This window comes from Triturus cristatus, chromosome 3_2 (genome assembly GCF_964204655.1).
Source record: "Triturus cristatus chromosome 3_2, aTriCri1.1, whole genome shotgun sequence".
Classification (NCBI taxonomy): Eukaryota; Metazoa; Chordata; class Amphibia; order Caudata; family Salamandridae; genus Triturus; species Triturus cristatus.
In genome coordinates, this window is record NC_140584.1 from 832,054,800 (window position 1) to 832,079,140 (window position 24,341).

Sequence of the window (24,341 nt, forward strand, 5' to 3'; positions counted from 1 at the left end):
TTATGAAAGGAGACGTTGTAAACGTGAGTAAGGCTCTTAAACCTATTGATGATGGGAGATTTGATCAAATAGGGCTGATCTGGAAGTCTCAAAAAGGCAGAGATAGCCGAAAGATAACCCTTAAGGGTGCTCTAAGCAGAGACCTGCTGGGCCAAAGAAAGTATGTACAACAGAACCTCCGAAAGAGGGGCAGAAAGGGGATCAACAGCCTTTGCTGTGCACCATGCCACAAATTTGTTACATCTACAGGTGTATACCGTTTTAGTGGAGGGACACCTGGCTGCCAAGATGACATCACAGACTTCAGGTGGAAGGTCGAAAGCCGTCTACTGCTGCCGCTCAATCTCCACACAAAGTGGTGGAGACCGGACAGGTTCGAGTGAAGAACCGTCCCCTGCTGCTGCGTCAGAAGATCCTACAGAAAGGCCAGTCGGATCGGAGGATTGATGGCCATACTCAGACGGTCGGAATACCAGACTCTTCGTGCCCAATCCGGAGCCACAAGAATGACTTGAACCCGGTCGTGCTTGATCTTCTTGAGCACTCTGGACAGAAGTGGTATATGTGGAAATGCGTAGAGGAGGCCAAAGCTCCACTCACAATGAGAAGCGTTGCAGAGTGAGCGCTGCCTTTGAAACTCCAACGTGCAAATCTGCTGACATTGCACGTTCTCTTCGGAGGTGAACAGATCTAACCAAGGCTCTCCCAACCACTAAAAGAGACCTTGCGCCAACTCCGGATGGAGAAGCCATTCGTGATGACCAGATGCAGACGGCTGAATTCGTCTTCTCCGGCATTCAGAGGTGAACCACCCAGGATATGCCCTGATGTTCCAGGCATGACTTAAGGCGGAGAGCCTCCTGACAAAGGGTCCATGACCCCACCCCGCCCTATTTATTGCAGTACCACATGGTGGTGGTGCTGTCTGTGAACACCTTCACTACTTTCCCTTTAAAAGAGGGAAGGAATGCCTTCAGTGCCAGTCTGATCGCCCGGAGCTCCAAAAGGTTGATATGGATACCGAACTCCCGTGGAGACCAGACGCCTCTGATCGCCGCCTTTCCCAGGTGGCTACCCCATCTCAGGAATGATGAATCCTTCACCAATGTTGGATCTGGTTAGGGAAGGGAGAGGGATCTGCCTCTGACCCAATCTTCGTTCGTTAGCCACCACTGCAGTTGCTGCGCAGTTCCTTCCAAGATCTGGATGTAGTCAGAAAGATTCCCCTGATGCTGTGCCCTCTTGAATTTCAGGTTCCACCGCAGAGCCCGCATACGCCATCTGGCATGATCCACCAGCAGGATGCAGGAGGCCATGAGGCTCAGCAGCCTCGGAGTAATTCTCGCTGAAATCCAGGATAGAGGCTGAAACCTCGGTATTATAGCCTGAATATCCCAGACTCGCTGCTCAGGAGGATAGGCCAGAAACTGCACTGTGTCTAGAATCGCTCCGGTGAAAGGGAACGTTTGAGAGGGAGTCAAGTGTGACTTCAGCATGTTGATAGTGAACCTCAGTGAGTGCTTGATGTCCGCCATAGTCTGAAGGTGGGAGACAACAGCCTGGGGCAAGCCTGCCTTCAAAAGCCAGTCGTCAAGATAGGGGGAAGACTGGTATCCCTGATCTGCGCAGATGAGCTGCGACCACCGCCATCACTTTCGTGAACACCGGAGGGGCACTGGTAAGGCAAAGTTGAGGACGGTGAACCGTAAGTAAAGTCTGTGGGCAGGCAGGACGGGGGTATGGAAATAAGAGTCCTGCAAGTCCAACGCTACCATCCAGTCTCCTGGGTCTAGGGCAGAAAGGACCTGGGCCAAAGAGAGCATTTTGAATTTCTCCTTCCAAAGGAAGAAGTTGAGGGTCCGAAGGTCTAGAATAGGACATAGGCATTTGTCCTTTTTGGGCACCAGAAAGTATCTGAGAAGACAAACCAGTCCTACGTCTGGCACATGGACCCTCTCTATGTCCCCCTTGGCAAAGAGAGTCATAACTTTCTCGCGAAGAAGTGTGAAATGATCCTCCGAGATACAGTTGTAGGAGGGTAGCATGGAGGGAGGTGTAGTCTCCAAGGGGAGGGAGTAGCCCCTTTGGACTATTTGCGGAACCCACATGTCCGACGTGATGGACTGCCATCGGAGCAGGTGATGGTGAATCCTGCCTCCGACTGGCCGATGATGGGCCTGAAACGTCAGACTAGGAGGTAAAGAGTGGACTGGCTCGAACGTTTGCTCCCAGACCCACGAGGACGCTGAGTCCCACGTCCTTGGCCACGCAAAGGCTGACAGCTTGCTTGACTCTGTGGCTGGGCTAGACATGATGTTGCTGGGTGCCCCTTCCGTAACCATAAAAGGCAACCTGAAGGGGATGAATTGGAGCCATGAGGCCCAAGGATCTGTCTGTGGCCCAAGATTCCTTGAAGCGATTAAGCGCAGAGTCTGCCTTCTCCCCAAAAAGGCAAGTGCCATCAAAGGGCATGTCCATCAGAGTAGATTGTTCATCCCCTGAAAAGCCAGAAGTCCTCTTCCTGGCATAGTGTCGTAATGCTACTGATGAGACAACTGTTCTGCCTAGTGAGTCAGTGGTGTCCAGTCCACAACGAATGATGAATTTTGCTGCTTCTCTCCTGTCTGCAACTGCCCGGGAGAAAACGGCCCAGGGTTACTCCGGGCACTGAGGCAGCACCTGCGCAACTGTATCCCAGATAGTATGGGAGTAGCGGCCCAAGAGGCAAGCGGTATTCACCGACCGGAATGCTAAGCTGGAGGAAGAAAACATCCTCTTCCCAAGGTGGTCCAGCTTCTTGGATTCCCTATCGGGGGGAGCAGAACGGAATGTGCCTTAGGAAGATGAGGCTTGGACAACCAAACTCTCAGGGGAAGGCTGTTGCGTAAGGAACGCTGGGTTGCCTGGAGCGGGCCGACGGCAGCGGACAATTGTTCTATCCACAGGAGCTCCTGTGCTGGCCCTTGACTAAGTGCCCAGAAGGACATCAGTTGGGGCTTCATTAAATGGCAAAAGAGGTTCGGAGGTAGAAGCTGCAGGCTGAAGCACCTCTGTCAGGAGGGTAGTCCTGACTGCCACCAAAGGTACATCGAGGCCAAGCACCTCGGCTGCCCTCCTCACCACCATTGTGTAGGATGCCCCCTCCTTTGCAGCCACGATAGGGGGGAGAATGCAAGCCAGTGTCAGGGGAAGTGTCCAACCCACTGGCCTCACCAAGGTCCGGTAAAGGCTCCAGCGGCCCCACCCATTTCTCTTCCCCACCTCCTGGTACAAAATCAACACCAGGGACGAACATAGGGACAAAGGTCCCCTCTGTCCCCGGAACAGACGTCGCTTGACGCTGGTCTGGCTCTGTATCCAAATCGGGGATGACGCTGACAAGGGACATGTTGGCTCCGGGAGAGTCTCCGGGATTGACATAGGGGACCGTGGAGCTGGAATGACCAACATCGGTACGGATCCTATACCGGATCTACAGGGGCGATTCGGGCCAGAGCTGCCAGCGTTGAAGGCCTGAGGGCCCCAACCGACTCCGTGTTCCCAAAGGAGCTCCAGCAGAGCCGGACTGCCTAAAATTTAGGTGCAAGGCCTCATAAAACTGTTGCAATTGGGCTGGAGATGCTCTGGTTCTCAGAAAAGTGGGGAGGCGCGGAGTCGTCTCTGAAAGAGGGTCCGGGGATGGAGGCTTACAGCGACAATGCTCTGTGTCCCACGTCGCGTTGGCCGACGGACGGGGTGAAGTCGAAGAACGGTTATGCTTCTTCAACTTCTTGTGCTTCCCTGATCGTCCTGAAGATTTGGAATGGGAAGAGGAGTGTGGGCTCTGCCACCGTTCTCGAGACCTTCCTCTCGACTGAGAATGGGAGCGACGCGTAGCCGAGCGCCGGGCCTCCAACAGCTTTCGGGACCGCTCCCGCAAAGCTTTTGCATTCATGGCCCAGCACTCGGAGCATGACTTCGGGTTGTGGCCGAACTCCAAGCACCAGAGGCACACTAGGTGCGGATCTATCACAAACCTCATCCGAAGACAGGATCCGCAGGGATTGAATTTGGTCCTACGTTGGGACATCTTGACGCCACCAGAAGTCCAAGACTCAGAAAAAACGTTGACAAAAGTTTTTTAAAAAGTAGCTCTCTAGGTCTGCGCTTTTGCTGGCGTGGAAAAAGAAAGAACTGGCGTTCGCATGCCCAGGCGAGGTCTATGTAGGTCCCGCAACATAATTTCCCACATGCACGAAATGCGCGCAGGGGTGCTGCTAATGAAAAATATGTGGAATTAAACTGACACCTGGGCGAAATTCTAAGGTAAGGAAGTCTCTATCAGATTCTCCTGTTAGCTGTGTTCTTCGACATCTAAGCTATCGTCCGCTGCTCTTCCTACCCCATTTGCAATGCCTTCACTGAATTGCATCTACCACTTGAGTCCAGACAAAAGGACTTTGTTTCTGTTTCTGCTCTCCCATGGTCCCTTTCCCTCTTGACTAACCACCATCCTCTCTCTTCTCTTATTTTTAGACACTGCCTGTAAAATGGTGAGGTGGCTGTCTGCCAAGCTTGGTCCGACAGTAACATCCAGGTCAATCTCAAGGAACCTCCTTCGACTCCACACATCCTGCTATGCTGGTAACGTTCTCAGTCCAATTCACCTACATAAAACCTATGCTCAGTGCTGTTTCACAGGGGCCATAGGAATAATAAACAGAAAAGTACCAGCAGGAAGGGCAACTATCATGGGGTTGCCAGATGCAATAATTGTGAGCGTTCCTCTTCTGTCTGTTCCCTTCTCTTGGTTTCTCATAAATCACAAGCCTTGATTCTTTCATCCGGTCCGTTTGTACGTATTTTACTCCCTTATGCTTATGCTCTTACCTCTTTCAGCTGCATGGCTGCTCGTTCTGTCGCCCATGTGCTTCATCGTTTCTACATCACCATCATTCTATCTCTTTCTCATCGATGTCCCTCATGTCACCTTATCTTCTCCCCTCGTCTTCTTGTTACTGCCTCTCATCCTTTGGATTTATCACCAGAGAGGTGCCTGTGTATATCTCATATATAGCATAAAGACATAGCATTCTTCTGAAATTCTCAAATTGGCTTGAGATCATGAGAAAGCACTGGAGTTGTGTCAGTTATTTATTTATATGTTTATGTAGCGACAAACCTCCACCATGGTTAAGTGTTTCCATAGAAGAGGCTTCCAACTCTCTCTGGATGTCACAGAGTTGTGGAGAAAGATGGATCTTGAGTTGTAATCAAAAGGCTTCTAGATTGGCTAATACTGTCTATTACGTTCTGGTTAATGATGAATAGTCCTCTGTCTCCTCCCTTTCCGACTGCTAAAGCACTGTTTATTTTCCAGGCCCGCTCAGGCAGCAGTTTATCGCCAAAGGGGATGAAAGTGACTCTTTCAACAGTGGCAATATCTACCAGCAATGGCCGGTATTTGGGGATCAAGTGTCTAAACCTGTGCTGGACTGTCTCATGTACATGGCACACCTGTATGGAGAGCCAGTCTTGACCTACCAGTTCCTGCCATACATCAGTTACCTGGTTAGTAGTCATTCTTTTGTTTGGATGGTTGTGGGAGTCACTGGAGGGTAATCTACAACAATGCTCAATTGGTGATACGATATGGACCCATGTGAGATGTTCTTACAATGGCTATGACTGTTAGTGCAAGATATGCTTGGGGATAGGACACTGGATATAAGGAACAGAGTGCAAGTCCTTACACAAGTTGCAAGAGGCAGGATCAATACAGCTGAGGGTTAAGGAGGAAAATGCAGCAAGAATGGACAATCAAACCGGGCAGTGTAGTCAAAGTGTGAAACACAGCACCACATACATCCCAAAGTCCAGGTGGTGCTCGTCAATAGACATTAGTGGGGAGCGAGTTTCTGTCTAGGTTCTTCGACTGCATTGTACAGTTTGCCTGAGCCAGTGTGTTGTGTGGATGTGGTCTTGGGAAGTAAATTATTGTTAGTTGAACTGTGGGGCTATCTCATTTCATAGTTTCATTGCTGAGGTATTCAGACACTTTTCCACTCCAAGAAAATACACAAGTAAAGAGACTCTAAGGTTATTTGAGCAATCGTCAGGAAGTGTCTTTAGGGTAACAAAAGCAATCTGTCCCCAGGTTTCTTTCCAGCTGCCTGTCTAGCTGCAGTATTCTGAAAATATTGTTGGTGGAAGACTTGGCATTTTGGTCAGGATGCAATAGAGAGGGTTTGCATTATCGAGCAAAGTATTTATGGTGGCTCTTTCTAATACGGTTTATCTTCCTAAGGATAAAGGTGGTTCGGTACCTAAGGTGCTCTCATGCTGGTTCTTTCTGTAAGAAAATCTGTTGAATGCTATGCATTTAAATCAAACCTATCCAAACCGAAGATAGGTCATTTTGAATTACTCTTTGTTAATTTCAGTAGAAAACTGGATCAACTGGAGTTAAAGCAGGAGAGGCCGTGTGTCTTTCACAGCATTACATCTGGTGGAAATAAGAATTGTATTATGTATTTTAGGTTGGTGATCAATCTTGCCCAGGCTAGGACTAGAAAGTCTGTCAAAAGTTTTGAAGTTGACTGCTGGAGAAGTGTTTATAAAATATCTTGCTAACACCAAGAAATTAATATTTGTACGGAGATTTGAAGAGGGATTGTAATGTCTGGTACAATAAAGCTGCCATGAAGGAATTGAGATTTAACCAAACCTCACTTTTACCCACCCATCTCAAAGGTCATATTCTGGACTGATACCCGTCACTGAGAATTGGTATTGATTCAATCATCTCTGTAAAGGCATCAGTAAGCATTGCAAGGCATTTGCTACTATTTACCATGATCTTAAAACCTTCTCTCTTGGTTAACTAAACCTAACAGGCCACAGGCTGGACTCACACTTCTAATGGTTCAACGTTATAATTCTACATATTCTGCCATTGTGAATGAGTACATTTCTTTAAAGTCATCCATGGACAATCATCCTAATTAAATCAAATGGTTTAATGAATACTAAATAAATGTAGATCACAGACTAATGATTAACAATTAATATATCATGTAATTATAAATCCAACATATTACTTTCTAGAGGTGATGATCATAAAAATGTCCCCATTCAATCCCTCAATAACTTTAAAAAAGCCATCCAAGACAGAAGTGTTTTTCAATCCTTTTATTCTTCCTTCTTTTTAATTGCAATCATATAAGATGGTAGCCTGCTAACGCGTTTCGTCCCTAACATGAGACTTCATCAGGGCTGTAAAAATATACACAAAAATATATTTACAATAAAACATTAATAAAACCCATCTCCACAAAACAACCGTCCCTTATATGTAAATATTGAGTGATCAATATCGCCAAATGGGCTGAAGGGGTGTAATATACTCAAAACCATCACTTGTATAGTAGTAAACATGTATAAAAACCTGTAATCCTAACATTTTTAAATATCATTGACTAACACATGTCCACTACATTCGCATACATAATACAAGGAAAGTCCCTTATCTATAACATCATAGGTCCTACATTTCTCCTACTTTTAGAATATTATTAGATCTTGTATACTGAATCTGCAATTAAAAATAAATTTTCGCAACTTACAGTTCAGTGAAATGTTTCAATTTAACCAGCCAATATCATTCCAACAATACATTTTATAGATTGATTTCTGAAAATGAAGGGAAACGAAAAAAGAAAAACTCACTTGAATATATGAATATATAAATCAAACCATGTTTGTCAACAATGACACCCTCAGTGGATTCAAAATAATAGTTCAGGCTTCCTGTTCGCTCCCCTTTCAAGTGTGCCCCAAGTGTTACATGTGATCCTATCAGACCTGTAACGCAGAATTTGACACTTTAGTGTCAAAAAGGATGCCCACGGCCCCCACCCTGCATATTCTGTTGAGTTCATCAAAGTCATTTCTGCCCATTCAGGTCAGCCCATGGTTTGCTCTGGGAGGCATTTCACACCTATTAACACCTGTTCAATGTTAATTACTGACTGGAGTGCCAATGCAGATTAACCTCCTGGAATGTCAGGCAGGGAAAAAAGAACTTTCTAAAAGCTACGCTTCGCTAATATTTATTTAAAATCCGATTTCACAAGTGAATGAGATTTTTAATAACTATTAAAATAGTTGTTTATTTTTCTAGCTGGTTCCATTCCTGAAATACAGTATTAGTTTTTTAATGTGTACTCTGGTTTTCAACAAGGGACAGCTAGGCCTGCCACAGTGAACATAGCTGTAGGGTTTTAGTGACTGGAAGGACATATTAACACTAGATTTTTACATCTCCTACTTTTACCTCTGGGTTACAAGACCTATATGGGGGTGACTTTTTAATATTTAAAAGGGAGGTTTTCACCTTTCAAAAAGGGTTCAATTTGACAGGTCATAGTGTGTGTTTTGCACTGTTAAGGTCCGGTTTCAGGGGTAGGTCTGAAGTCATGTTTGCACTGTCACTGTAGTGGATGGCATAGTATGTGTGCAGTCCCCTAGTGGCATTTTTAACTTCAAGCTCCTGAGTACACTTTGTACCATATATTAGGGACTTATAGGCAAGTTAAATATGCCAATTAGGAATATGCCAATTTGACAATGTTTAAAGCGGGCAGTTCAGGCACTTTACGACTGGTTAGGAAGGGTAAAGTTCACAGAGTTTTATAACTAGTAAAAATACAGGGTCAAGCAAAAGGTGAATAATTCAGGATGACCTAGCAAAAATGGTGTATTTCCTACAGATCGATATTGATGTATTGTGTTATCTAACAAAATGCAGATTAATTTATAAAATCTATATTGAAAACTTAATTAATTATTTATTTCAGCTATCACAATGTAATCGTACAGATAGCGGGAGAGGAAAGACTATCCATTATTGTGATTTTGTCATTAAGAGTCTTGACAGAGTGGAATTAACCTTGAGGCTTTTGTACTTTTACTTTCATAATGACTTCTACCGGGACGCGAAGTGCACTGATGGGTTGTGTAGTTTCCAGTGGCTTTATTTTCAAGTTTGGGTAAGCTTGAGGTCATCTGTACGTCAATTTATTGTGGCTTTTTGTTGGTGATGCAGTTATCAATTAACATTGTTGGTGAATGAGTGGTATAGGAGGCAGCGTGTGTCCATGATTGTATGTATATGGCATAGGTTAAAACACAATAAGATATTTAAGGTTCTTCAAATATTTATCAGGCTGAGGCTAGATAGGAAGTGTCCAGTTTAGAGTTGCTGTGAGTGTTTAGTTAGGAATGTGCCATACCAGAGGAGAGGAAAGGATCTGACACTCTGGTTCCTTCCAAATGAGAATGAAGCAGTTGTTTAAACTCTACTTCGATCTGTACCAAGACACACATATCCTTCATCAGTTCCTTCAAAGGTGAATGTAACATGGCCATGATGGAAGCCTGATTGCCGTTGATCCTAGAGGTTATGTAGTTGCTGGGGACATTCAGTTTGTAGTTTGTTGATTATAGTTTTCATTACGTTTTTTTTCATTCTAATTGGTTAGGTGGCAGTGAGATCAAGGTGACCTCTTGAGAAGGGTTGTGCCAATCTCTTGATTGAATGGTGTTGAAAAACGTCCCTCCTTTAAATGGCTATTTTTTATGATGTCCGATTGTTGGTCCTAAAACGAGCAGGTACTGGATACCAAAGAATATGGTGCAGTGGTAAAATGCTAAGGCAGAAGGTGCAGCGCGCCATGGCTAAGGCAGCAGGTGTAGAAGCAAAGACATAGCAGGGAGTAGAGTCTGCGGCAGGAGTTACAGTGGGCAGAAGCTACAGCAAGTGATGCAGCGGGTGGAGAGTAGACAGTGAACGGGACAGATGTTACAACATTTGATGAAGGCGACCTTTCTCATATTGAGTGTTTATTCGTCTGCAATGCTACACCTCCCCTGCATAAGGTGAATGCTTGGCTGTATACCCCACTCTCCACCATATGTGGCATCTACTTCTCTCGGTAGCTGGAGGTCTCCCGTGTACACGCTGTTGATTCCTCTCTATGCGCTTGTGGTGAGTACATTTCTCAGCATCTATAGTAAGATTGATGTACATCTCTCTGAGCCTAGCCCATGTGCGCAGCATGCTTCAGTGTCCGAGGTCGCTATGGAGTTCTACTTCTCTCTGAAAGGCCCAGGACTCTTGGGAGTTTCCTCTAGATGTGGTGTGCCCTTCTCCAGACACATGAACACTCCACATAAATTGTGTCCTTTGCTGTTCCCACAGGTTTCCCCCACCAGCGGCAGTCGGTTGAACAGCCGTAAAGAAGCTGGACTTCTTGCTGCTGTGATCCTAACACGAAAGATTATCATCTATCTGTCGGACTCTACACTCATGGATATTCTCCCCAAAATCAACCAGGATGTCCTGCTTCCTGTCCTGAATTTTCTGACCTCCCCGGTCATAGGGTAAGGTGTCATATGCCGTTCTTTGAGCTATAGATCTGCTTTCAAGAAACAGCCTAACCGCCCACTATGAAGGCTCTACTCCGAGTAAGCACATAACGATGGGCACCCTTGAGCAATCAGAGGGCAGCACACGGGTGGCCACAATTCACACACAGCAGCCCTGAGAGGAAGAAAACAATGCTAGCAACTCCAGAACACACACCACGGTACCAGGCGCTCCAGGGCTCCTGTGCAGGGTTCCCGGGAATATCAGGGCAAATGTATAGCGTACTGGGGCAGGTCTCGCACTGCTGTGGGATTCGTAGCACTGGCCAGGCATGGATGGAGACCAGCATTCCTGGGCACCGTTTTCCCTTAAGTTTGAACTTTTATACAAATGCTGGGTAGCAGATTCAGGCAGTGTGATGATTTTTTTCGGGCAGTGGGCCAATGGCTTTGAGGGTTTACTGGGCCTCAACTGTGTCAGTTGAGGTTGTTTACCTTTGACGTCTTTGTGTTCCACAGTTGTCGCCCCAAATTGAAAACCAAGCATACCCGTTTGGAACTTGACTCTTAAGGGAGCAAAGTAAACCAAGACTCCCTCAGGCAGGTGAGATGGCTTGTAAACCCGCAGCACAGTAACGCACACAACCCTTACTAAATCAATGTCCAGTCAGTGCTTCTACTTTGAAAAAATGCAAAGTATTTCGAATGCACACAAAGTTAAATACTATGCATAGAATCATCTGTAGGCCTAACGTTTTATTCTTCTACCCACACAATGTACAATTGGCAGAATAGCACACGTTCCCAGTGGGAACATTCATTTTAATAGCCCCTCCTAAAGAGGGCTTTGCCGATAATCAATACAAAGTTAGGCCTACATAATTTGTCAGTTCAGTAGGCGAAGGTCTGCTGCCTATGGCAACAGGTGAGATATGCTAGACATAATCCAATTAGCTTCACCATAACCCTATTTGCCATCCATTACTAAAAGCCTGATGTATTCACATTCATAATTATATTACACAATGAACATTTCAGCCAAAATAAACAGTTGACCTAATGTGTACTTTTCACTACAAAATTAATGTATATACCTCATCGAAATACACATTTCAACACGAAAATATAGAATATATAGTTCTGGCTTACACACATAAGGCCCTTGGAGCTCGCAAAACAGACCAGGGTCTCCCTAATTCCTTAATTCTCCCTCTTGGGACAATCAGAGTGGCTCCTTTTTCTGCTGTACATGGGGAAGCTTGTGGGGTCTCTTATCACAAGCCCCACTCTCTCCAGGGCCTCCTGAGCTGCAGAATTAGGTCGATTTGCACTCTTCCCCTTCCTGCGTAGCTAGGCTCCCCTTTTCTAGACTGTGTCTTCCTGCAGGGTGTAGTGAGAGCACCCTTTAGTCGCAGCAAGCTGAGCCTCTTCCATCACAGCAGATTCATCTTCTCCAGCAGTTTTAGGACCCACGTTCTTTACACAGCTGCTTAGTCACTAGACAGCTGGGCTGATGACTCCCGTGGGTCAGCTTTCTTATGGGGAATGCAGTCTAGCAATCCCATTTCTCCAGCAGGCAGCTCCTAAATTTCTTCAGGCAGCTTACAGCTCTCTTAGCATGGGCCTGCCCAGGTTGCCCCCACCTGCAAGAAAGACAGCAATTGGGTATCTTGACTCTGGCACTTGCATAATTTCCCCTCACCCTGTGGGGTGAGTCCTGTGACTGAGCCCTGAAAACAAACACACCCTGAACTGGGGTTCTAACCAGCACTTACCTGACTTTTAAAGAACACAATGTGTATTCCGTTGATCAACCACTGGGACCAGTTTCAAGTAGCTCTGACATCTTGTGTATCGCTCCCAGAGTGGCAAAATGTAGTCTTCGTCTTCTAGTGTCTCCAGGAAGGAGGGTTTGGGTTGGGAATACCCTGTTAGGGTAACCCAAAATAATGGACAACAAGGTTAACCCACGTAACCAGTAGGGGTGGAGGGAGCCTTTTTAGGGAACAATGGAGAAGGAAATGGTCAGGGAATTTCCTACCCTCTGTCTTGTATCCCCACACCCCAGAGCCTGATCCTGTACAAAAGACCTTACGAATGTTCCTACAGTTTACATCACTGTCTGGAGAGCTCTCTTCTCTCCATTTTGTGTACCTTACATCCATAGGCGATCCAGAATGATTCCTGTCCCCCCTACTGATCTAATCCACGCTCACCATACTCTGCACACATAATCTGTATACATGTCCCCTGCAACCTACCCAGAGTTCCTTATCCTCTTTGTCCAGAGGCAGCTGAGTGCTCCAATCATAGGTAATTGAATGAACGCCCTCAACTTAGATCATCAACTTTAGTCTCCCCTACAATGCATCTGTTCCGGAGCTGCTCTGATCGAACTAAACCACAATCCTACTCTTCGTGAGTAACTCAGTTTACTGATTTGTAATGTACTGTTATCTTCACTACGACATACTATATCTTGAGCCATGTTCGCTACCCGACTTCTTTCACAGAATGTTTGTAACTTAAATCCTTATCCTATTATCTGCAAGTTTCCTGGCTCTCCTATCTGTATTTTCTTAAACCTTGACTGCAAAACAGTAAAAATGTTTGAAATTAAAAGTGCAGAGGCAATAGATTGCTGTTCAGAATCCAATGTAAACTCCGCTTTCAGTGTGGGATACCATTTAGGAGGTCCACCAGATAACAGAGGTCCAAATACTAATGTCAAAAAGTAATGTCAAGTTTTGGAACTCGTTTTCCTAATAGCCAGACTGTCCCTTAGCCCCCACTGCTTCTAACTCTCGCTCCAGCTCTGGGTTCTGAAGGTAAGTGTCTAAATTATTGAGAGGAAGCAGACTCTGCAGAAATGTATCTGCTCAGGAAATAGCAACGCAAGGAAGTGGAAACTGTGGACTCCAACAAAACAAACCTGGCAGAAGACCGAAGATCTATACAAAGTACAAGAAGCAAGAAAAACAAAGAACTAAGGGTGGCGTCTAGTCTTTTAGAATCTAGCTCCGAAGCAATACACCCCCAGACAGAAACCGAATACACATAGGCACTGTACTAGGGAACACCTTGACATAAACCCACTGTTAGAAAGGCCAAAAGGTCAGTAGCATATACATAACAAGGTTATGTGGGTGACTGTAAGATCCATATGGATACCTCTTGGCCTAATTTTCACGTGGATAATTCGAGCCTTTGGTTAGTATGTTTTGTGTATCTGCCTGTATTCACGGGCCTCCCGTTATAAAATGTTTATATCATTATCATATTCTTATGTACAAATAAAAAAAGCAAGACTGGTATGTTCATATATCAAGTGTGCAACCACGTTACATGCATCAATCGAGAGGGTCCAGGGTTGTGTGTCCACATATTGCTGCAGGGTACTCACTCACTATCCATGTTATAGCCTTTCATATTTACAGAGCTCACAAAAATGTTTGCAGGTTTGGTCGACCAATAATGAAATAAAATGCATACTGCTGAAGTCCCATAGCTAGCAACAAGGGGGCTTCTGGAGGACGCAGTGCTGGAGTACTACAATAATAACACTGATTTCAGAGAGTTCAAGCTAGGGGGAGGAACACTGCTGCAAGAAGCTCACATTTCCAAAGGTTCCATTGCATTACTGCTTGAGGAAGCTTGCACAGTTAGTCATAGAGCCTTGCCAGAGTGGTCCCTGCTGGGGATGGCCACACTGCTGGGGTCCTATAGTACTGACCTGGCCTGTTGGGAGGAAACTCGTATCGCTGAAGTCTTATAGAAATAACATTGCGTTCCTCAGGGGACGTTCACCCAGTAGAGATATACGAATACTGACTCAGCACTACTAGAAGGGAGTCCACATTACAGATCTACTGACAGGACACTGGACACTGCAGGGCTAAGACTCACACTTCTGCGCGCCTGTATTAATGACCTGGGGTTGCTGGGGCATGGGGCAGGATTTCAAACTGTAGGCATTTTACAGTACTGCCTGAGCATTACTCTGAGGAGATTAGATTAGAATACTTGTAAAGCGCATGGCTGCCTCGGCAATGAGGTGTCCCAGCGCTGAAGCAAGGCAAAGTGGGGGACAGAGGAGGGATTAGAGTTGAGAGTAAAGCCAAGTCTTCACAAACCGTCTGAAGACCTGGTGATCAGGGATGCTGTGGATGTGTAGGGGAAGGGAGTTCCATAAGGCAGGGGCCAGTCGCCTGAAGGAACGACCGCCAGATCTGGTCCTTGGAATGCGTGGGATTCGTGCGAGGATTAGATTTACCGAGCGCACGCGGTGGGGAGTAGAGGGTACACAGATCGCTCAGAATGTCTGGGCTGGTGCCGGTCAAAATCTTGTGCGCGGTGCAGAGCGCCTTAAAGTGGACACGGTGTGCAAGAGGCAGCCAGTGCAAGCGGAAAAGGAGATTAGAAACATGGCTATACTTAGGGAGGGCAAAAATGGCGCGCGCTGCAGCGTTCTGGACCCGCTGCAGTCGGTTCAGCACAGACTTATTAGAGCCAAGGAGAAGCACATTACAGTAATCCAAAAGGGCCAATATGGAGGCTTGGATGATCAGCTGCCGCATTTGGGCGTTGAATAAACCAAGAATAGGTTTAAGGCCGCGTAGCAGCCCAAAGCATTTCCCTGCCACTGATTTGGTGTGCGTCTCGAATGTAGATCTTTGTCAAGCATAAAGCCCAGGTCTTTCACTGCAGGTTTCGGGGCCGGGGGGGGCTCCAAGAGCTGGAGGCCACCATTCATTGTTCCAGAGATGGGAATCTTTGCCAATCAGAAGGATCTCAGATTTTGCAGAGTTCAGCTGCAGGAAGTTAGCCGTCATCCACTCTGCAATGGCCAGTATTTCTTCTTTAAATTTTGCTCTGTCCTGGCTGGGATTGTTGGACAGGGTGGTCACCAGTTGGGTGTCGTCAGCATAGGACATCAAGGAAATTCCCCTAGCTTTGGCCATCCGTGCTAGAGGACTCGTGTTGTGTGTGTGTGTGTGTGTGTGTGTGTGTGTGTGTGTGTGTGTGTGTGTATGTATATATATATATATATATATATATATATATATATATATATATATATATATATATATATATATTATAGAGCGTGGGGCTCAGCGCCGAGCCCTGAGGGACCCCCCCAGTGCAGAGGATGGACACGGGAGGTAAAGGGAGGGGCTATCACTTGGAAGGTCCGATCAGCCAAGAAGGAAGAGAACCACGACAAGGCTTTTTTACTAATCCCTATCTCCTCCAAATGGAGGAGCAAGATTTTGTGGGACACCGTGTCAAATGCCACGCTCAGATCCAGCAGGACCAAAGCTGAAGTCCTGCCGGCATCCGCAGCTGATCTCAATTGTTCTACCACCGTCAGCAGTGCAGACTCGGTACTAAAGCGTGGTCGGAAACCATTTTGGGAGCTATCGAGTATATGATTAACTTCCAAGAAGTGAGTCAATGTCTAATTCACAAAGGCTTCCAGGATTTTGGACAGAAATGGAAGCAGTGAAATTGGACGGTCGTTCTCTGACTTGGTCGTATCAAGTGAAGGTTTTTTGAGTAATGGGACCACTTTTGCGTGTTTCGATGATTTTGGGACCACTGCCGAGGCGAGGGATAGATTGAGTAGATCCAGGCATTTCGGTAGGAGGACCTGTTTGGCTTTCCTGAAAGCGCCTGGTCTTAGGGGGTCATCTGGGGACTCTGATTTAATTTTGGTCACTAATTCCTCCAGATCTTTTAGGAGAATGGTGGGTAGTAATGTAAGAGAAACGGTCTCAGAGCAGGAGTAAGTGTTCCTCCCACTGGCGGCAGGGGTTACAGTATGATCGAAATTATGATAAATACCCTCCTCTTTCTCGAGGAAGATGTTCGCCAGCTCTTAACATTGTTGGCTGGAGGATATGATACTGCCTGATGCCGAGGGAGGTGTGACCAGATCCTTTAGAAGAGAGAAAATGGTTTTGCTGCGATTAGTGCTGGTGGTGATCAGGCTAGAGTAGTGAGCTGCCCTAGTTTTACGCACTAGTTTGTGGTAAGATTTGATAGCGGATCTATATTGTAGTTTCGCCTGGAGGTCATAAGAACGCCTCCATGCTCTTTCTAGAACTTTGCAGTTCTTCCTGGCTAGGGTCAGCTTCTCGTTAAACCAGGTATTAGCCTGCGCACCTTTAGAGTATGTGAGTTTGAGAGGAATGCAAGTATCCAGGGCTTGGGTTACCCAACTATGAAAGAGTGCATCAGCCTCTTCGATGTTGGTGGCTCTAGCTGGTGGTTTTGTGCTCAGGGCTGTGAGGAAGGCCTCCTGGTCAAATTTATGTCAAACCAGCACCCCTCACTGTTTCAGTGAGGGGTGCTGGTTTGACTGGGACTTGAGGTCTGCCAGTGTTAAAAAACCTATTTTATAAGAGGGTCAAAAAAGGGGACTTAGTTTAAGGACTAAAACACCTCCAATCCCATCTAGACACTACAAATAACCATCAGAAGGTGCACAGTCCATATAAAGAAGAATAGCTAACCAATAGTTACTGTGGAGGAATGCATGAAATCCTACAGGTAATTGAGACACCACCTAGCAGGAGGTAAGAGTCCATCAGCCCACCCTTATTGGCGGAGCATCGTCATTTGGAACTCCAAGGAATCACGGTCTGAGCCCAGGATCGCGGGCTCAAGTGATGTGCAGTGCTTATATGTGATGTGAAATTAAAAATGAATACTTGGTCAAAAAATATGTTTAATGAGGATTAACCAAGTTTCATATCTAAAAGAACCTATAGTCTTATTAAAATTCTACAGACTAATTCTTGGTTCAATTATGGTGTGGTCGACATGTTTCAGCCGGAGTGGTCACTTGACCCGGCTTTCTTCGGGACCGAAAAACAACTAAAATGCTACTGCTAAACTAATAATAAGTGAAAAATCAAAAACCCATGCAAGCCAAATGTGAGTGTTGGGTAAGACAGTGGCGAGTGCCACCCTACCAGACAAACAGTCTCGTGCTTGAGCGTAAGAACAATGTCTTCATTCCTAGAAAGAGAATCCAAAAATAAATCATTGGAAGTAGACATCATGCACAACAGAACAGCACTAATAGTCGCTATTCAGCAGAGCTATTTCAGCACTGCCCTTATTTCAGAAAAACAGAGCGGTGCCTCCTTCTCCGAGCAGTCAGCCGGGTGAGGTGAGGCAGTTCTCCCACAAAAAGCTGGGTGAGTTTTTTATTTTTATTTTTATTATGATTCACACACTGTTGTATTTGGAAACATCGTTTTGAGTTTTTCTGAAATAAGGGCAGTGCTGAAATAGCTCTGCTGAATAGCGACTATTAGTGCTGTTCTGTTGTGCATGATGCCTACTTCCAATGATTTATTTTTGGATTCTCTTTCTAGGAATGAAGACATTGTTCTTACGCTCAAGCACGAGACTGTTTGTCTGGTAGGGTGGCACTCGCCACTGTCTTACCCAACACTCACATTTGGCTTGCATGGGTTTTTGATTTTTCACTTATTATTAGTTTAGCAGTAGCATTTTAGTTGTTTTTCGGTCCTGAAGAAAGCCGGGTCAAGTGACCACTCCGGCTGAAACATGTCGACCACACCATAATTGAACCAAGAATTAGTCTGTAGAATTTTAATAAGACTATAGGTTCTTTTAGATATGAAACTTGGTTAATCCTCATTAAACATATTTTTTGACCAAGTATTCATTTTTAATTTCACATCACATATAAGCACTGCACATCACTTGAGTCCTCGAGTCTTGGGTACACACCCTGGCAGGAGTTTGTTTTCTTTCTGGGTATCACTGGCCTGCGCACCAAGCAGAGTCTTTGGTGACCCGCGATCCTGGGCTCAGACCGTGATTCCTTGGAGTTCCAAATGACGATGCTCCGCCAATAAGGGTGGGCTGATGGACTCTTACCTCCTGCTAGGTGGTGTCTCAATTACCTGTAGGATTTCATGCATTCCTCCACAGTAACTATTGGTTAGCTATTCTTCTTTATATGGACTGTGCACCTTCTGATGGTTATTTGTAGTGTCTGCCAGTGTTAGCCGCATTAGAATGAGAGAGTGATCTGTCCAGATCATGGGGAGGGGTTGTAAGACTTCCAGCGACTCAAGGTTAGAAAAAACAGGATCGAGGAGATGCCCGGTGCTATGCGTAGCGCCGGTGACCAATTGGGTCAGCTGGCACATTGCTAGGTCCCCTAGGAAGCTGAGAATGTCCGGGGATTCTAGCATCTCTAGGTGAAGATTCAGGTCACCGATAATATTGAAGTTAGCCGACTAGAGAGCTAGTACTGAGGTGGTATTTGCCAGGGCTTCTCTAAAAGTTTTAGATGGACCGGGTAGGCGATAAATTAGTAGGCCTGAAAAGGTAAAATTTGCACTTAGCGCAATTTTTAAAAAGCGCACTCTCACAATCTGGTAGGTCTTGGGGAGTGAAGCTGCAGGTTTGGACGGTTTTGTAGACGATCGCTATGCCGCCTCCTCTTCCCCCTGTTCTATTGAGACTGCATATGGCATAACCTGTGGGGAGGGCAAGTGCCGGTATGGCCACAGAGGTCTCGGAGAGCCAGGTTTCCGTTAGAAAAAGGACCTCGGGTGATTGATCCTGGAGTAGGTCGAGTACCTCGGCATGGTGTTTGGGCAGTGATCGGCAATTGATACTCAGGATGGAGTGTGTCAGAGTCCTGGGACCTGTGGATATAGGGTGCCCAGAAGGTTTCAACCTAAGGCTACATTGTGCACAGAGGGTAGGGCAATCATCTGGGGCCCAGTTTTGAGTCCTACAAGCACCAGCTTTTTGTAGGTCCAGTAGTGTTATGTGAGAGTAAACTAATCTTTGTGCCTTGGGAGAGGCAGAGTCCCTGGCGCAGACAGTCGCAGACGGGTTTGCCTTAGGCGCACCCGCTGCACGTCCTCGCAGCGGCGATCATTAAATGCCACGGGGGCTCAACAGGCTCCACCCGGGCTGCATACCGATTGGCTAAGAGCTGACCAATCAGCTCGCGAGCACTGCAAAAGGCAGGAAGTGAAAGCGGCACACGAGAAGGTTAAGAACAAATTCAAATGCAGGTAGGTTTCATAAAACTATTTAAAAAGGAGCAGTTCAGGCAATTGTGGGTGCAATCATAAAAACATTAAAAATATTGTTTAAACAATTGTTCCCTCAAACAATTCCCAACCAGTTCCCCAGCTTAGCTTAGCCGCGCGTCCTCGCAGCGGCGATCGTTAAATGCCACGGGGGCTCAACAGGCTCCACCCAAGCTTACGCCATTGACTGCATAACAGGGCGAAGGATTGCTGAAACGTTTTATTGCACTGGTCTCTTATGGTCTCCTTGTAACTTCTAAAATGTACTGGGGTCATTTTCTAGGGGTGATTTGTAATGGTTTTCTTTCAGATTTCCTAGTGGAGCTCAGGCCAGGATTGCCCTGTGTGTGAAAAGCAGAACCCTCATCGCCCTAATTTGTCTTCGTATCGGTGGTGAGATGGTACAGCTACACCTCAGTGAGACATTAAGGACTTTCTTCAGCAGCTTCACGCTGCTTCAGCAGGTTCAGGAACAGGTCAGTGACCTTCCCAAGCAGGTCTAAAAGAGAATGAGATACTTCTCCATTCCAGGATGTCTTAAGTGTTGTAATTTGAGTGTATGTTTGATAAAATTTAATTTTACATAGCTCAGACTAAAACCATGGTATCTAGTGAAGTTTGCTTGAATAGCATAAGGGCTCATGAAGGGAGCGGGCACCAAATCGGAAACGTAATGCTCCCTAATGTTATCTGGAAGAAAAATAGGACTAACTGGAGAAAGGGACAAAGACGGTGAGAGACAAGCGTGTAGTTTTAAGGACGAGAACCCTCACTCACCCGAAGGTTACATGCTTCATCGTTGGGTTTCCTCATCACAGCAGGACCACAAGGTGGCTGCTGTGGGTTACGACTTCCCAACAGGGGAGGAGAGGCCGTGTTTAGTCAAGGATGAGCAATATCTGGGATCTGAGTGAGGGGCAGAGTGCAAAGGACAGTTTAAAAGTATCTCTCTGGTCGACATGTTTCTGCCCATATATAACTCTGGATTCTTGAGCATTCCTCAGTACCAAAGATAGTAAGTGCCACTCAGTATCAAATTGTATAATAATAAAATACGGGGCTTGAATCAGTAAGCCAGGTATAGAATTAGTTGGCTCACCATTAGTGTCTTGGTCCACTTATCAAAAGCAAAGAAAAAACACAACATAAAACGCTATTATTCAAACCTATTATCAATTCTAAATTCCAAAAGTAAAGTTAATTACACAGGACTAAGTTTTAAATCTAAGTCTTAAAGTGATACCAATATTCCCTACCCATCACCCTTCACACTGGTGCTCTGTGAAGAAATGTGTCAAAAAACATTTAGGGTAATCTTACCCCTAGAAGGGATCTATGTATCGTTCTCAATCCTCTGATCTCCACCCATATCGTATCGCTGCATATGATAAAAAATAAGAACCTCAAAGTTCCAATGTGCCAGGGTAAAGTTATTGTCACATGTTGTGTCAAAAAGCAATAGTTTACGCCTTGATTGATAGTGGAGATACACAGATGTTCTTATATAGCTAGAAACACAGCCAACATCCATAGAGTGCCCGGCCTTTCTTAAATGAGTTACTGCTATGATATCTCCCAAATCCTCATAATTCAATAGTGTTCTGAAATATAAGGAGTGTGTTCTGTAACTATAAACATAATTATCTCCGATTTTATACATGTAAGATTTCAATACTGTACCGGCCATTACCCAGTCTCCATCTCATGTGTTTATAGGACAGCCGGTAAGTCATCCAATTAAACACCAACCCCGTCAAAGCAAGTGCTCGGGCGTACAAGCTCACAAACGTAAAAACCATGAACCAATATATTAATTTGGAATGTATGACGTTATTCCGCCACCTTTTATCCCGCAGGGAATCGCAACGCGGTCGTTACAACGACCGCGTTTTGATTCCGCATACCATTACTCCGCAAGTCGGAAAAACGACTTGCAGAGGGGGGCGCTGGATGTTGGAATAGTATAATTTACTATTCCAACTCCAGTCTGTGCGGACACTAGGGAAGGTGTTGGATTTTAAATCCAACACCACCCTCCCCCCCCCCCCCCCCCCCCCCCCTCCGCAAGTCGTTGTTCCGACTTGCGGGGTAATGGTATGCGGAATCACAACGCGGTCGTTGTAACGACTGCGTTGTGATTCCCTGCGGTTAAAAGGTTTTGGGGTAAACGTTGTTTACCATTAATTTGGAATGAAGAGGAGCCGAAAATAAGGCTCTTACTTGTGTCACGATTATGACCATCAACTCGGCCGGTTCGGCGAGATCAAGCATTGCACTCGTGGAGTCATAATAAAATGACCTAGGATTGGTCACGCACTACGTCACAAGTCATCAGAAGCAAACGACGGCCAAATTTCTTAAAGGTGCCTTGTCGACGCGTAACTCCAAATCGCTCTATGTGTGTATACCAATAGAGTGTCCTGTATTTCACAATCTTATATGTCAGCTATTCTCAGGACGTACTACAAATATGAATATGGAATTGAGTTAAGGTGGTATCGAGGCATGCCAACCCCCTGGTAACGTCTTAACCCAAAATACAGGTGCGTGAACTATCTTATTGAATTATGAGAAATATAGTTGCTAATGTTCATTATAGGTTATTTGATGAACAGGCGTGACTGAAGTAATGAGGCAAATCTGTACGAAAACATGGCAGCTCAGGGGTCTTCAGTGTCAAGAAAGATCTATTCTCAAAATAAATAGTAAATCAAAATTGTCGTTGGAGTATCATAGTAAAGATAGAGTAAGTCCTGAATCTGTCATAAGACTTCTCACGTGTATATTGAACCACTTCTTTCTTAGCAGGTACATATCGAAAACCGGTAGAGTGAGGTGTCTCTTATAACAGAGTCCAAGGAATGTCATCATTCAAGCCTTTACGATGACTCATTAATCTAAGAATCCAACGTTGTTCCCCCCAGAACAATATTTATTTTAGATTGCCTATTTGTGTGGTATAGCTGGGTTTATCAAGTACAATCCAGGTGAAGTCATCTTCATTGTGACCAAGTTGAAGGAAATGTTTGTGAGCTTAGTGTTGGATTTATGACACTTTATTGAACTCCTATATTCAATCATCTTGATTCTCACCTTACATGAGGTCATCCCTACATGCATCAATTTACACAGACAAGTGATTAGATAAATTATCCTTCCTGTGTTGCAGTTAGTGTGATTGTGAAACATCCAAGGAGTCTTTAGACTCCAGTCAGTCTGTGTAGTTGGTTGAGTTAGATGGCATAAAGAACAAAACCCACACAAGAAATGTCCGAAAACCGTAGGGATGGACCTCAATGTGTAAGAAGTCTTTCTATAAACACAAATTTTGTGTCTTGTGTGGACTAGGATGTCTCAAATGTTCTGAATGCATTTTGGAGCACACACAGGTTCCGCCGGGGACGTGGCCAGGCTACCGATCAAGATGGCCGCTTAGCTCTGAAGCTCCGCCCGATCTGCCTGACATCTTGGCTCTTACGCCTTAAAATAGCTAGCCATCCTGCCTACCGGAGGCTGCTGTATGACCCCATAGACCTCGCTGACCAGAGGCGACGATTCCGGCTTTACGGGGTGTGCGGGTGTTGGACTTGGCCCTTCTGGCAAGTTCACCCCTAGAACTTTTTGCATTATCCTAGCCTTTTTCCTGTGTTGTACTAGTGGTTTTAGGCCTCTAGGCGCTTTCACACTGTGTCCCAGTGGAAAGTGCGTGCGCTCTGGGTTACATTGAGTGAGACTGACCTGCCCTCCCATAGGAATGAATGGGGGATCTGCGTGACCATGTTAGTTCCTGATGCGTGGGGAGTGCAGAGCCGAGTTTGGTATGTGTTGACTCGTGTGATGAAATGCTGCCCGATGTGTGCGGTGTCAATGTACCTAGTGTGGAAGTGCCACTTCTAGAAGTGGGCATTTCTGTGTGCAGTGTGAGATGAGTGCCTTGTCTGGCGATTGGCTGCCTGAGGTCATGTGACGGGCTAGGGAATCCCCAGAGTCAGGAGGAGTCACCCAGTGGTGAATGGGGAGATCAGCAGCCAGATGGGTGGGAGGAGTACACCTGGGACCTGAATAGGGCTGGGCTTTCCCCACACAATGCTGGCTCCGCCCCCTGTGGTGCGACTAATGACCCTGGCCTGTTCTGTGAATAGGGAGAGGGGCTGAGCAAAACAAAGTGCTCAAGAACCAGTTGCATCTGGTTCGCCCCTTCCCTGCACCTTGAAACAAAGGTGATCTGTGTATAAAAAGGGGCTGTGTCCCCTTACAAAATGTTCTCTTTTTGGATCCTGACCGAGGGGGGCTTGCTGCTGGTGGGGCCCAGGAGGGACCGCCATGGGGGCTACCTCCCTGCTGGAGGGTCCTGTGTGCTGGCCCCTACCTTGCCCCCTGGACGCCTTCAGGACCTTTTGGACCTTTTTGCTGGTCCTTTTACTCTGCCATGGCTTGATACAGCCTTCTAGCGCCTGGGAGCGCTGAAATTGGGCTCCTGAAGGAGCACTGGAGCTCTGCAGTGTGCTGCTGCCTATTGCCTGAGGGAATCCCCACTGGAGGGATTCCCCCGTCATGGCTGCCGAGCGGGAGCCCACCCCGCTTCATCTTTCTTCTAAATTGCGGGTGCCACCCCGCTTCTGTTTACCTTAATTTGCGGGTGCCTACCCCGCATTATATTTTAATTTGCGGGTGCCCACCCCGCTTTATATTCCTTTGCGGGTGCCCACCCCGCTGTGTATGCCGCCTATTGATCTTTAATTACGCGGGTGCCCACCCCGCATTGCCGCCAGAAGAAGATCACCGCTGCCGGCCCGATCGAAAACCGGAAGCCAGGCACGTCGGTTCGGGACAGGGGCGGGG

At 46.1% G+C, this 24,341-nt stretch overlaps 1 protein-coding gene across 1 annotated transcript in view; it reads left to right on the forward strand.

The window, feature by feature from the left end:
• The window catches only part of WDR81 (WD repeat domain 81), a 142,085-nt gene that overhangs the window by 65,888 nt on the left and 51,856 nt on the right, over window positions 1-24,341 (forward strand). Inside the window, exons 3-6 of the mRNA XM_085649069.1 lie at window positions 4,516-4,623; window positions 5,360-5,550; window positions 10,241-10,422; window positions 19,810-19,975. Of these exons, the coding sequence (XP_085505195.1) occupies window positions 4,516-4,623; window positions 5,360-5,550; window positions 10,241-10,422; window positions 19,810-19,975 (647 nt within the window). The remainder of the gene's footprint in view (window positions 1-4,515; window positions 4,624-5,359; window positions 5,551-10,240; window positions 10,423-19,809; window positions 19,976-24,341) is intronic.